Source organism: Somniosus microcephalus, chromosome 30 (genome assembly GCF_052327205.1).
Source record: "Somniosus microcephalus isolate GS21.2 chromosome 30, FLI_Smic_1.0, whole genome shotgun sequence".
NCBI lineage: Eukaryota > Metazoa > Chordata > Chondrichthyes > Squaliformes > Somniosidae > Somniosus > Somniosus microcephalus.
In genome coordinates this window covers 25,937,127-25,951,055 of record NC_141016.1, presented here as the reverse complement: position 1 = coordinate 25,951,055, position 13,929 = coordinate 25,937,127, and the positions used below count along the sequence as shown (strand labels likewise).

Below are 13,929 nucleotides of genomic sequence, written 5' to 3'. Positions count from 1 at the left end.
CTGTATATGTCTTTCTCTGCGTTAAACTTCACCTGCCATGTGTCTGCCCATTTCACCAGCCTGTCTGTCTTTCTCTGCGTTAAACTTCACCTGCCGTCTGTCTGCCCATTTCACCAGCCTGTCTATGTCTTTCTCTGCGTTAAACTTCACCTGCCGTCTGTCTGCCCATTTCACCAGCCTGTATATGTCTTTCTCTGCGTTAAACTTCACCTGCCATCTGTCTGCCCATTTCACCAGCCTGTATATGTCTTTCTCTGCGTTAAACTTCACCTGCCGTCTGTCTGCCCATTTCACCAGCCTGTCTATGTCTTTCTCTGCGTTAAACTTCACCTGCCGCGTGTCTGCCCATTTCACCAGCCTGTCTGTGTCTTTCTCTGCGTTAAACTTCACCTGCCGTCTGTCTGCCCATTTCACCAGCCTGTCTATGTCTTTCTCTGCGTTAAACTTCATCTGCCGTGTGTCTGCCCATTTCACCAGCCTGTCTCTGTCCTCCTGAAATCTGTTGCTATCCTCCTCACTTTACTACATTTCCAAGTTCTCGTTTCCTCTTCAAACTTTAAAATTATGCCCTGTATACCCAAGTCCAGGTCATTAATATATATCAAAAAGAGCAGTGGTCTTAATACTGACCCCTGGGGAACACCACTGTACACTTCCCTCCAGCCTGAAAAACAACCGTTCACCACGACTCTCTGCTTTCTGTCCCTTAGCCAATTTTATATCCATGCTGCCACTGTCCCTTTAATCTCATGAATTTCAATTTTGCTATGACGTCTACTTTGTGATACTTTATCACCTGTTTAAAAAGAGAGAAAGGGATAGACCGAGTAATTACAGGCCAGTCAGCCTAACCTCAGTGGTGGGCAAATTATTGGAAAAAATTCTGAGGGACAATATTAATCGTCATTTAGAAAGGCACGGATTAATCAGCGACAGTCGGCATGGATTTGTTAAGGGAAGGTCGTGTCTGACTAAACTGATTGAATTTTTTGAGGAGGTAACAAGGAGGGTCGATGAGGGTAGTGCATTTGATGCAGTCTACGTGGATTTTAGCAGGGCTTCTGACAAGGTTCCACATGGCAGACTGGTCAGAAAAGTAAAAGCCCATGGGATCCAAGGGAAAGTGGCAAGTTGGATCCAAAATTGGCTCAGTGGCAGGAAGCAAAGGGTAATGGTCGACAGGTGATTTTGTGACTGGAAGGCTGTTTCCAGTGGGGTTCCGCAGGGCTGAGTACTGGGTCCCTTGCTTTTTGTGGTACATAGCAATGAGTTAGACTTCAATGTAAGGGGTTTGATTAAGAAGTTTACAGATGATACAAAAATTGTCCATATAGTTGATAATGAAGAAGAAAGCTGTAGACTGCAGGAAGATATCAATGGACTGGTCAGGTGGGCAGAAAAGTGGCAAATGGAATTCAATCTGGAGAATTGTGAGGTAATGCATTTGGGGAGGGCTAACAAGGCAAGGGAATACATATTAAATGGTAGGACACTGAGAATTGTAGAGGAACAGAGGGACCTTGGAGTGCATGTCCACAGATACCTGAAGGTAGCAGGACAGGTAGATAAGGCGGTTAAAAAGACATTTGGGATACTTTCCTTTATTAGCCGAGGCATAGAATACAAGAGCAGGCTTGAACCGTATAAAACACTAGTTAGGCCTCAGCTAGAGTACTGCGTACAGTTCTGGTCACCACTCCATACAGGAAGGATGTGATTGCACTAGAGAGGGTGCAGAGGAGATTTACGAGGATGTTGCCAACACTGGAGAATTTTAGCTATGAGGAAAGATTGGATAGACTGGGGTTGTTTTCTTTGGAACAGAGGAGGCTGAGGGGAGACCTAATTGAAGTATAAAATTATGAGGGGCCCAGATAGAGTGGATAGGAAGGATCTATTTCCCTTAGCAGAGAGGTCAATAACCAGGGGGCATAGATTTAAAGTAATTGGTAGAAGGATTAGAGGGGAGTTGAGGAGAACTATTTTCACCCAGAGGGTGGTGGGGGTCTGGAACTCACTGCCTGAAAGGGTGGTAGAGGCAGAAACCCTCAGCACATTTAAAAAGTACTTGGCTATGCACTTGAAGTGCTGTAACCTACAGGGCTACGGACCAAGAGCTGGGAAGTGGGATTAGGCTGAAAGTCCATATACACAACATCAACCACACTACCCTCATCAACCCTCTCCGTTACTTCATCAAAGAACTCAATCAAGTTTGTCAGACACGATTTGCCTTGAACCAATCCGTGTGGGCTGTCATTTATTAACCCATATTTTTCCAAGTGACCATTAATTTTGTCCTGGATTGTTGTCTCCGCCGCCGTGTCTGTTTCTTATTCCCTTCAGCAAGTCACCTTGGCAGTGTCAGAAAGTCTGACGATATAATTTTTAGTACAGGTAGACTATCCTTTATCCGAAAACCTCGGGACCAGCCGTGTTTTGGTTTTCGGAAAATTTCGGATTTCGGAAGGTATTTTATAAGACTGGGAAATTTGTCGGGGGTGGGTCGGCGGGGGTCAGGGTCGGCGAGGGGGTCCGCGGGGGGGTTGGCGGGGGTCGGGGTCAGCGGGGGTCCGCGGGGGGGTCGGCGGGGGTCGGGGTCCGCGGGGGGGTCGGGGTCGGCGGGGGGGTCGGCGGGGGTCGGCGGGAGTCGGGGTCGGCGCGGGGGTCGGCGGGAGTCGGGGTCGGCGGGGGGGTCGGCGGGAGTCGGGGTCAGCAGGGGGTCGGCGGGAGTCGGGGTCGGCGGGGGGGTCGGCGGGGGTCGGGGTCGGCGGGGGTCCGCGGGGGGTCGTCGGCGGGGGTCGGGGTCGTGCGCCACTCTGGTCATGTCGTGCGCACGACTTACGCTGAACGAAAAAACCTTCGGTTTTTAGAGGGTTTCGGTTTTCGGAAGTTCGGATAAAAGGTAGTCTACCTGTACCATACTCCTGATTGCTTATAAGCAGGGATTGGAATAGGTTGCTGCACCAGTCACTGAGCCCAACCTCAACCTACTCCGTTCGTTGTCACGTTTTGCCCTGACGCGACCTTGCATTTACATAGCACAGGCAAGTTTTTTGGGTCAAATAATTCAGCACATTCATTGACCTTGCAGGCAGTGCGGGGGAAATGAAAGTGGCTCAGTCCATTTGGAATTCGATACGACGGGAATGAATGGAATAGAAACATAGAAGATAGGAGCAGGAGTAGGCCATTCGGCCCCTCGAGCCTGCTCCGCCATTCAATGAGATCATGGCTGATCATCCAAATTCAGTACCCTGTCCCTGCCTTCTCCCCATATCCCTTGATCCCTTTAGCCTTAAGAAATATATCCAACTCCTTCTTGAATATATTTAATGAATTGGCCTCAACCGGGATATGGCCCACTTGGAATCCTATATAATGGGAATGAATGGGTTGAGGTTCTGTCCATAGGAGTGGGAGTGAATGTGAAGAAGCCCATTGAAATTCTTGGAGGTTTTGGGGCTCTGTGTTGTGAATTGGATGGCCTCCGTTAGAATTTGGACCCCATCCAATTGGGACACTGTTGTCAGCTGTGGCTCAGTGGGCAGCACACTCTCTCGCCTCTGAGTCAGAAGGTTGTGGGTTCAAGTCCCACTCCAGAGACTTGAGCACAAAAATCTAGGCTGACGCTCCAGTGCAGTGCTGAGGGAGCGCTGCACTGTCGGAGGTGTCGTCTTTCAGATGAGACGTTAAACCGATCTGCTCCCTCAGGTGGATGTAAAAGAATCCCACGGCACTATTTCGAAGAAGAGCAGGGGAGTTCTCCCCGGTGTCCTGGGCCGATATTTTTCCCTCAATCAACATCACAAAAACAGATGATCTGGTTGTTATCACATTGCTGTTTGTGGGAGCTTGCTGTGCGCAAATCGGCTGCTGCGTTTCCCACATTACAACAGTGACTACACTCCAACAAGTACCTCATTGGCTGTAAAGTGCTTTGGGACGCTTAGGAAAGGCGCTATAGAAATGCAAGTTTTTTCTTTCTTTCATTGAACTTCAATACAGCGGAAGGAGGGCACAGTATCATTAAATTCGGCCCATTTCATTTGAAGTGTAACTGCACGGTTTATGTTCCTGTGAGCTTGTGAACAATTTCTTAGAAATGATAATCTGTGCCCCTAACCAAAATATCTACCCCTGCCCCTCGCACTGTACAAAAGGAAATAAACTTACTGCCCTTCACGTTGGGCCCGACCCTCATCCAAATTTAGAATTCCAGTGTAACAACCCGCTTCCCATTCCCTCCGTTTTACAGAATTCCAATGTGCCTCTTGCCAATCTCTTCCCATTGTAGCCAAACAAGTCAATGGTTGTATGTTCCTTTAGAGTTTAGAAGAATGAGAGGGGATCTCATTGAAACGTATAAAATTCTGACAGGGCTAGACAGACTGGATGCAGGGAGGATGTTTCCCCTGGCTGGGGGGGTCTAGAATGAGGGGCCACAGTCTCAGGATACGGGGTAGGACATTTAGGACTGAGATGAGGAGAAATGTCTTCACTGAGGGTGGTGAACCTGTGGAATTCTCTACCACAGAAGGCAGTGGAGGCCAAGTCACTGAATATATTTAAGAAGGAGATAGATAGATTTATAGACGCAAAAGGCGTCAAGGGGTATGGGGAGAGAGCGGGAATATGGTATTGAGATAGAGGATCAGCCATGATCATATTGAATGGCGGAGCAGGCTCGAAGGGCCGAATGGCCTACTCCTGCTCCTAGCAGCAACTCCATTCATGAGATGACTGTTGAACGGTTTTGTATTGTGCTCCAGGTCCTCACAAGATAAAGTTCATCCCAGGGATGGTGGGGCCAATCTTGGAGATGACGCTGGTCCCTGAACCAGAGCTCAGGAGGGCTACGATTCCCATCTTCTTTGACATGATGCAGTGTGAATACAGTGTCAACAGGTGTTTCCACACGGTAAGAAGCCAACGGCACGTGGAACGAGAAGCCAACCCTGATTTCTTGAGGTAGACCGTCTACCCCTGCAACTGGGCGTTTCACTGGGCCTGCTCACGGTGAGATTCCCTCGCTAAAGACGGGGCGAGGGAACTCTTTGCAATAGGTTCTGGGAGGTCGCCCACATCGGCGCAGTGGGTAAGAGCATTGCCACTTCCGGAACTGAGCCTGACAGACTAGGATGAGCCACAGGTTCAATCCCTGAGCTGTGCTGAGTTAAGTGATGTTAGTCCATTGTTGCAGTTTGCTTCAGCATCCTGGGGCCAGGGAGGAATAAATTAGTAATAGAAACAGAAACTGGAGAAACACAGCGGGTCAGGCAGCATCTGTGAAGAGAGAAACAGAGTTAACGTTTCAGGTCGATGACCTTTCGTCAGACCTGAAACGTTATCTCTGTTTCTCTCTTCACAGATGCTGCCTGACCTGCTGAGTTTCTCCAGTATTTTCTGTTTTTATTTCAGATTCCCAGCATCTGCAGTATTTTCTTTTTGTAGGAATAAATTAGTGTCCGTTCCTGCTCCGGGTCACTGTTTAGTGACGTGTAATGATGTCAGGGGAGGACGGGATCAGTCTCAGCAGTGATGCCCTCCATGCTCAAATAGCCCATGGCATTCACTGTCCAGCAGTACACACGGCCACTGGGGGAGGACGGCCTAATGCCCAGCTCGATCCTGTGGCACAAGAAGGAGAAAAAGCCCCAAAAGGGAAGGCGCTGATGATGAGATTCCTTCATAAGGGTTTTGCAAAATATCCTGTAGAAATGACCACGCAGCATTGAACAGAGAGAGCTTCTTTTACAGTTCGAGAACGAGCTCATCACTAAACTGGACCAGGAAGTAGAAGGAGGGAGAGGGGACGAGCAGTACAAAATCCTTCTGGAGAAAACGTAAGTGTTGAACATATTGTATTCTTCCTCTTGGAGTCTCGTATGTCACACGGCCACCTTGTGCAAGTTCCAACAATATTGAATGTGAAATCAACACCTTATTTTAAGGAGAGGTGACTGTCCGTGTGTCAGGGTTGAACGTAGGAGCAGCAACGTTCCCAGGTTTTCAGTGCTTCGGTGTTGATGGTGGAAAGTCTCTCAAAGGGCTTGCTTGGCTCCAGGCTTCAGGTCAGAAGGTTGTGGGTTCAAGAACGACTCCAGGACTTGAGCACAGAAGCCAAGTGGATATTCCAGTACAGTACTGAGGGAGCGTTGCACTGTCGGCGGGGCAGTGCTGAGAGAGCGCGGCACTGTCGGAGGGGCAGTACTGAGGGAGAGCCGCACTGTTGGAGGGGCAGTACTGAGGGAAAGCCACACTGTCGGGGGCAGTACTGAGGGAGCGCTGCACTGTAGAAGGGGCAGTACTGAGGGAGAGCCGCACTGTCGGAGGGGCAGTACTGAGGGAGTGCCGCAATGTTGGAGGGGCAGTACTGAGGGAGAGCCGCACTGTCGGAGGGGCAACACTGAGGGAGTGCCGCACTGTCGGAGGGGCAGTACTGAGGGAGCGCTGCACTGTCGGAGGGGCCGTACTGAGGGAACGCTGCACTGTCGGAGGGGCCGTACTGAGGGAACGCTGCACTGTCGGAGGGGCCGTACTGAGGGAGTGCTGCACTGTCGGAGGGGCCGTACTGAGGGAGCGCTGCACTGTCAGAGGGGCAGCACTGAGGGAGCGCCGCACTGTCAGAGGGGCAGTACTGAGGGAGCGCTGCACTGTCAGAGGAGCCGTACTGAGGGAGTGCTGCACTGTCGGAGGGGCAGTACTGAGGGAGTGCTGCACTGTTGGAGGGGCAGTATTGAGGGAGCACTGCACTGTAGGAGGGTCAGTACTAAGGGAGCCCTGCTCTGTCGGAAGGTCAATACTGAGGGAGCAGTGCACTGTCGGAGGGGCAGTATTGAGGAAGTGCTGAACTGTCAGGAGGGTAGTACTAAGGGAGCGTTGCACAGTCAGAGGGGCAGTACTGAGAGTGAGCTGCACTGTCGGAGGGGCAATACTGAGGGAGCGCTGCACTGTCGGAGGGGCAGTACTGAGGGAACGCCACACTGTCGGAGGGGCAGTACTGAGGGAGTACTGGACTGTCGGAGGGGCAGTACTGAGGGAACACTGCACTGTCGGAGGGGCAGTACTGAGGGAACACTGCACTGTCGGAGGGGCAGTACTGAGGGAGCGCTGCACTGTCGGAGGGGCAGTACTGAGGGAGCGCTGCACTGTCGGATGGGCAGTACTGAGGGAGTGCTGAATTGTCCAAGGGTCAGTACTGAAAGAGTGCTGCACTGTTGGAGGTGCTGTCTTTTGGATGAGACGTTAAACCGAGGCCCCGTCAGGCCTCTCGGGTGGATGTAAAAGATCCCATGGCACTATTTCGAAGAAGAGCAGGGGAGTTATCCCCAGTGTCCTGGCCAATATATATCCCTCAATCAACATCACTAAAAAACAGATTATCTGGTCATTATCACACTTCTGTTTGTGGGAGCTTGCTGTGCGCAAATTGGCTGCCGCGTTTCCCACATTATAACAGTGACTGCACTTCAAAAAGTACTTCATCGGCTGTAAAGCTCTTTGGGATGTCCGGTAGTCGTGAAAGGCGCTATATAAATGCAAGTCTTTTTTTAATATAACAATAGCGTGTGGTCGTGTTAAAGGTGCAATGCAATTAGATAGACATGGGGGGCTAATCTTATCTTTGGGTGATGGTGTAATTAAGTCAATGGAAGGGAAATTGGGCGGGGCTCATAACCACCGACTAATTTGATATTGCCCATTTTACACCATGGGCCAATGGTATAATTAGCCCACAGTGTCACTTAATAGTGGATGCATTGGTTGTCACCTTCCAGAATTCTATAGATTGTGGAGCGGTTCCTGCAGATTGGAGGGTGGCAAATGTAACCCCACTATTTGGAAGAGGAGGGAGAGAGAAAACAGGGAACTAGGGGCCGGTTGGCCTAACATCAGTAGTAGGGAAAATGCTAGAGTCTATTGTGGGGGATGTGATAACAGGACACTTAGAAAATATCAACGGGATTAGACAAAGTCAACATGGATTTATGAAAGGGAAATCGTGTTTGACAAACCTACTGGAGTTTTTTGGGGATGTAACTGGTAGAATAGATAAGGGAGAACCAGTGGATGTGGTGTATTTGGATTTTCAGAAGGCCTTTGATAAGATCCCACATAAGAGGTTAGTGTGCAAAATTAAAGCACATGGGATTGGGGGTAATATACTGGCATGGATTGAAAATTGGTTAACGGACAGGAAACAGAGAGTAGGAATAAATGGGTCTTTTTCGGGGTGGCAGGCGGTGACTAGTGGGGTACCGCAGGGATCAGTGCTTGGGCCCCAGCTATTCACAAAATATATCAATGATTTGGATGAGGGAACCAGATGTAATGTTTCCAAGTTTGCTGACGACACGAAACTGGGTGGATTGTGAGTTGTGAGGAGGATGCAAAGAGGCTTCAAAGCGATTTAGACAAGTTGAGTGAGTGGGCAAATACATGGCAGATGCAGTATAATGTGCATAAATGTGAAGTTATCCACTTCGGTAGGAAAAACAGAAAGGTAGAGTATTATTTAAATGGTGATAGATTGGGAAATGCTGATGTACAAAGAGACCTGGGCGTCCTTGTACACCAGTCACTGAAAGCAAACATGCAGGTGCAGCAAGCAGTTAGGAAGGCAAATGGTATGTTGGCCTTCATTGCAAGAGGATTTGAGTACAGGAGCAAGGATGTCTTACTACAGTTATACAGGGCCTTGGTGAGACCACACCTGGAGTACTGTGTGCAGTTTTGGTCTCCTTACCTAAGGAAGGATATACTTGCCATAGAGGGAGTGCAGCGAAGGTTCACCAGACTGATTCCTGGGATGGCAGGACTGTCGTATGAGGAGAGATTGGGTCGATGAGGCCTGTAATCACTAGAGTATAGAAGAATGAGAGGGGACCTCATTGAAACGTATAAAATTCTGACAGGGCTGGACAGACTGGATGCAGGGAGGATGTTTCCCCTGACTGGGGGGGGTCTAGAACGAGGGGTCACAGTCTCAGGATATGGGGTAGGACATTTAGGACTGAGATGAGGAGAAATCTCTTCACTCAGAGGGTGGTGAACCTGTGTAATTCTCTACCACAGAAGGCTGTGGAGGCCAGGTCACTGAATATATTTAAGAAGGAGATAGATAGATTTCTAGACACAAAAGGCATCAAGGGGTATGGGGAGAGAGCGGGAATATGGTATTGAGATAGAGGATCAGCCATGATCATATGGAATGGCGGAGCAGGCTCGAAGGGCCGAATGGCCGACTCCTGCTCCTAATTTTCTATGTTTCTATGTTTCTACAGTAATACACGTTGCAAACATGCACTCTGATGACATCTATTGGCATTAACGAGGCACTGCATGCTCTTTCCCTCCAACAAATAACCACAAGTTTCATCTTGCTGCCCTGGTACTTTCCTGGGCAATGTGCCAACACTAGCACCAGTTCTGATCACATGAGCTGCGAAGGAGGAAAGCCGTGGTCAAGATAAGAACATAAGAATTAGGAGCAGGAGTAGGCCATACGGCCCCTTCGAGCCTGCTCCGCCAGTCAATGAAATCATGGCTGATCTTCGACCTCAACTCCACTTTCCTGCCCGATCCCCATATCCCTTGATTCCCCCAGAGTCCAAAAATCTATCGGTCCCAGCCTTGAACATACTCAGCGAGTGTATTTCTGTACAGGACCAGAAATCTACACAAGAGGCGTCAGGTCTCTGCTAAGCGCGCTGGTGTCAAATTGGTGTTCGGGGCTCTAGAATGGGATCACCCTCCCTGGGCAAAGGAAGGGGGGGGGGAAAGCAGCCAGCGTCCCCACTCCTGACGACTATCCGCTCACCCCACTGGGAAGCGTGCAAGTGCCGGCAGAGGGTGAGGATAGGAGCAAGGTTGACCTCCGCATCTGGTGAGCGCAAGGTTCAGTGATGGCTTCCACAGTCGCGTATCCAGCCAACAGTCACTGCCCAAGCTCGCACGTCACCCAGGGCCGTTTGGGCAGGTACCAGAGGGCTGATGGCAACTGTGGAATAATAAAGAAAACAAAGGATAAAGCTGCATTTCTGTAGCGCCTTTCCCGTCCTCGGGACATCCCAAAGCTCTTCACTGCCAATGAAGTACTTTTGAAATGTAGTCACTGTTTTTGTGTAGGAAATGTGGCAGCCAATCTGTACACAGCAAGATCCCACAGACAGCTAATGAGACGAATGGCCAGTTACTGTGTTCTGGTGGCGTTGGTTGAGGGATGAATATTGGCCAGGTCGCCCAGACAACCTCGCTGTTCCTCTTCGGCACGTGGCATGGTATTACCTGAACAGGCAGAGGGCGCCTCGGTTGAACAACTCACTTAACAGGTGGCACCCCTGACAATGTAGCACTCCCTCGGCATTGCACACAAGTGTCGGCCTAGAACCTCAGCAGGAGCCAGGAGAAGATGACTGGAATTGGGGGGGCAAATCGCAAAAGTGATGGTTCGCTGCTGACCTTTGACCGTTCGGCCTTTCCCCAGCCTGTTGGAGCACTGCAGGAAACACAAGTACCTTGCGGCCTCTGGGGAGGCCTTTGTCCTGCTGGTCACCAGCCTGCTGGAAAACCTGCTGGATTATAGGACCATCATGCACGATGAGAGCAAGGAGAACCAGATGAGCTGCACCGTCAACGTACTGGTGAGTGTTGGGAAGCTAAGAGGTTCCAGAAATAAAGCCATTTCATAGCGGTTTAAGAGCAGTGCCCACTCTGCCTTTTTTTGCATAAAGGCCCTGCTAGGTACCAAAGCAAGGAGGTTATGCTAAACTTTTATAAAACACTGGTTAGGCCTCAGCTAAAGTATTCTGGGCACCACACTTTAGGAAGCATGTCAAGGCCCTGGAGAAGGTGCAGAAGAGACTTACTGGAACGGTACCAGGGACGAGCGACTTCAGTTACATGGATAGACTGGGATTGTTCTCCTTAGAGCAGAGAAGGTTAAGAGGAGATTTGATAGAGGTGTTCAAAATCATGAGGGGTTTTGATAGAGTAAATTTGGAGAAACTGTTTCCGGTGACAGAAGGGTCAGTAACCAGAGGACACAGATAAGAACATAAGAAATAGGAGCAGGAGTAGGCCATTCGGCCCCTCGAGCCTGCTCCGCCATTCAATAAGATCATGGCTGATCTTCTACCTCATCTCCACTTTCCTGCACTATCCCCCCATATCCCTTGATTCCCTTAATATTCAAAAATCTATCGATCTCTGTCTTGAATATACCCAACGACTGAGCCTCCACAGCCCTCTGGGGTAGAGAATGCCACAGATTCACCACCCTCTGAGTGAAGAAATCTCACCTCATCTCAGTCCTAAATGGCCGACCCCTTATTCTGAGACTGTGACCCCTGGTTCTAGACTCCCCAGCCAGGAGAAACATCCTCACTGCATCTACCCTGTCGAGCCCTGTGAAAGTGTTGTGTGTTTGGATATACGGTAATTGGCAAAAGAATCAGAGGCGGGATGAGGAGAATTTTGTTACGCAGCGAGTTGTTATGATCTGGAATGCGCTGCCTGAAAGGGCGGTGGAAGCAGATTCAATAGTAAAATTCAAAAGGGAATTGGATAAATACTTGAAGGGGAAAATTTTGCAGAACTATGGGGAAAGGAGCGGGCGAGTGGGACTAATTGGGGCGAGTGGGACTAATTGGAGAGCTCTTTCAAAGAGCCGGCACAGGCATGGAGGGCCGAATGGCCTCCTTCTGTGCTGTCTCATTCTGTGATTCTAATGCTCTTGATCTGGCAGCCCTGGAGATATCTGGTAACCAATGGTTTCGACGGGTGAAACGTGGCCCACACACTAGTTTCTCCTCTACCTTGTCTCCGGAGTTGGAAAGGGTTCAGTCAGTTGGCCGCACACCCTGTCACACGGTGCAGCCAGGGACAAGCAAGCAGGGTGGGTTTGAGGCACTAAAAACGGCCGACTAAAATCGTAACTTCCTCCTGCTTTATGATAATTTGGTTCAGAAGAAGAAATGTGTTTTAGTTCGGCCGGGAATCCACGTCCAGGAGGTTTTAGCGATGCAGGATTTTGGCTTTGTGAAGTTCGGTTTCATTTATTTTTTGTGGTGAATTCCAGGCCCACAGCTTCAAATTGCTGATTAGAATTGGGGAAGAAACAATAAAAGCTCTACTGAGATGACGGGTACGTTAGCATAGTGGTTGTGTTACTGGACTTGTAATCCAGAGGTCTGGACTAATGATCCAGATTTTTGAATATTAAAGGAATCAAGGGATATGGGGATAGTGCAGGAAAGTGGAGATGAGGTAGAAGATCAGCCATGATCTTATTGAATGGCGGAGCAGGCTCGAGGGGCCGAATGGCCGACTCCTGCTCCTATTTCTTATGTTCTTATGTAAACATGAGTTCAAATCCCACGACAGCAGCTGGGAAATTTAAACATAGAAGGGTAATAATAATGGGGGATTTCAACTTCCCCAATATTAACTGGGATAGTCAGAGTGTGAAAGGCTCAGAGGGTGTAGAATTCTTAAAGTGCATCCAGGAGAGCTTTTTGAGCCAGCATGTAGAAAGTCCTACAAGAGAGGGGGCAGTACTGGACCTAATTCTAGGGAATGTGGCCGGCCAAGTGGAAAAAGTGCTAGTAGGTGAGCACTTTGGTGACAGTGACCATAATATGGTAAGATTTAAGGTGGTCATGGAAAAGGACAGGGATGGGCCGGAAATAAAGGTTCTAAATTGGGGGAAGGCCGATTTTAATAGGATAAGGCAGGATCTGGCCAAAATGGACTGGGATCAGCTACTTGTAGGAAAATCCGCATCAGAGCAATGGGAGGCTTTCAGAAGGGAGATTGGGATCATACAATGGCAACATGTTCCTGTAAAGGTCAAGGGTGGTTCCAAAAACCACAGGGAACCTTGGATGTCAGGGGATATACGAGAATGGATTAGGAAAAAAAGGAGGGCTTTTGGCAGATACAAAAGGCTAAAGACGGAGGAAGCCCTAGAGGAGTACAAAAAGTGCAGGGGGATACTTAAAAAAAGAAATTAGGAGATCAAGGAGGGGCCATGAAATAACACTGGCGAGCAAAATAAAGGAAAATCCTAAGATGTTTTATAAGTATATTAAGGGTAAGAGGATAACTAGGGAAAAAATAGGGCCCATTAGGGACAAAAGTGGCAATCTGTGTGTGGAGCCGGAAGATGTAGGAGGGGTTCTAAATGAATTTTTTGCATCTGTTTTCACTATGGAGAAGGGCGATGTAGACATAGAAATAGGGCGGGGGGACTGTGATATGCTCGAACATATTCACATCGAGAGGGAGGAGGTATTGGCGGTTTTAGCTGGCCTAAAAATGGATAAATCCCCAGGCCCAGATGAAATGTATCCCAGGCTGCTGTGTGAGGCAAAGGAAGAGATTGCGGGGGCTCTAACACATATATTCAGGACCTCTCTGGCCACAGGGGATGTGCCAGAGGACTGGAGAACCGCTGATGTAGTACCATTATTCAAGAAGGGAAGTAGGGAAAAACCGGGGAACTACAGGCCAGTGAGCCTAACATCAGTGGTAGGAAAATTATTGGAAAAATTTCTGAGGGACAAAATTTGTCTCCACTTGGAGAGGCAAGGATTAATCAGGGATAGTCAACATGGCTTTGTCAAGGGAAGATCATGTCTGACTAATTTGATTGAATTTTTTGAGGGGGTGACTAGGTGTGTGGATGAGGGTAACGCAGTGGATGTGGTATATATGGATTTCAGTAAGGCCTTCGATAAAGTCCCGCACAGGAGACTGGTCAAGAAGGTAAGAGCCCATGGAATCCAGGGTGCCTTGGCACATTGGATACAAAACTGGCTTAGTGACAGAAGGCAGAGGGTGATGGTCGAAGGTTGTTTTTGTGACTGGAAGCCTGTGGCCAGTGGGGTACCACAGGGATCGGTGCTGGGTCCCTTGCTGTTTGTG

General features: G+C 49.1%; 1 protein-coding gene across 1 annotated transcript in view; it reads left to right on the top strand.

The window, feature by feature from the left end:
- dock5 (dedicator of cytokinesis 5) overlaps window positions 1–13,929 on the top strand; it is a 283,772-nt gene that overhangs the window by 223,995 nt on the left and 45,848 nt on the right. The window contains exons 33-35 of the mRNA XM_085971247.1: window positions 4,773–4,921; window positions 5,761–5,846; window positions 10,490–10,646. Coding sequence (XP_085827373.1) covers window positions 4,773–4,921; window positions 5,761–5,846; window positions 10,490–10,646 — 392 coding nt within the window. The remainder of the gene's footprint in view (window positions 1–4,772; window positions 4,922–5,760; window positions 5,847–10,489; window positions 10,647–13,929) is intronic.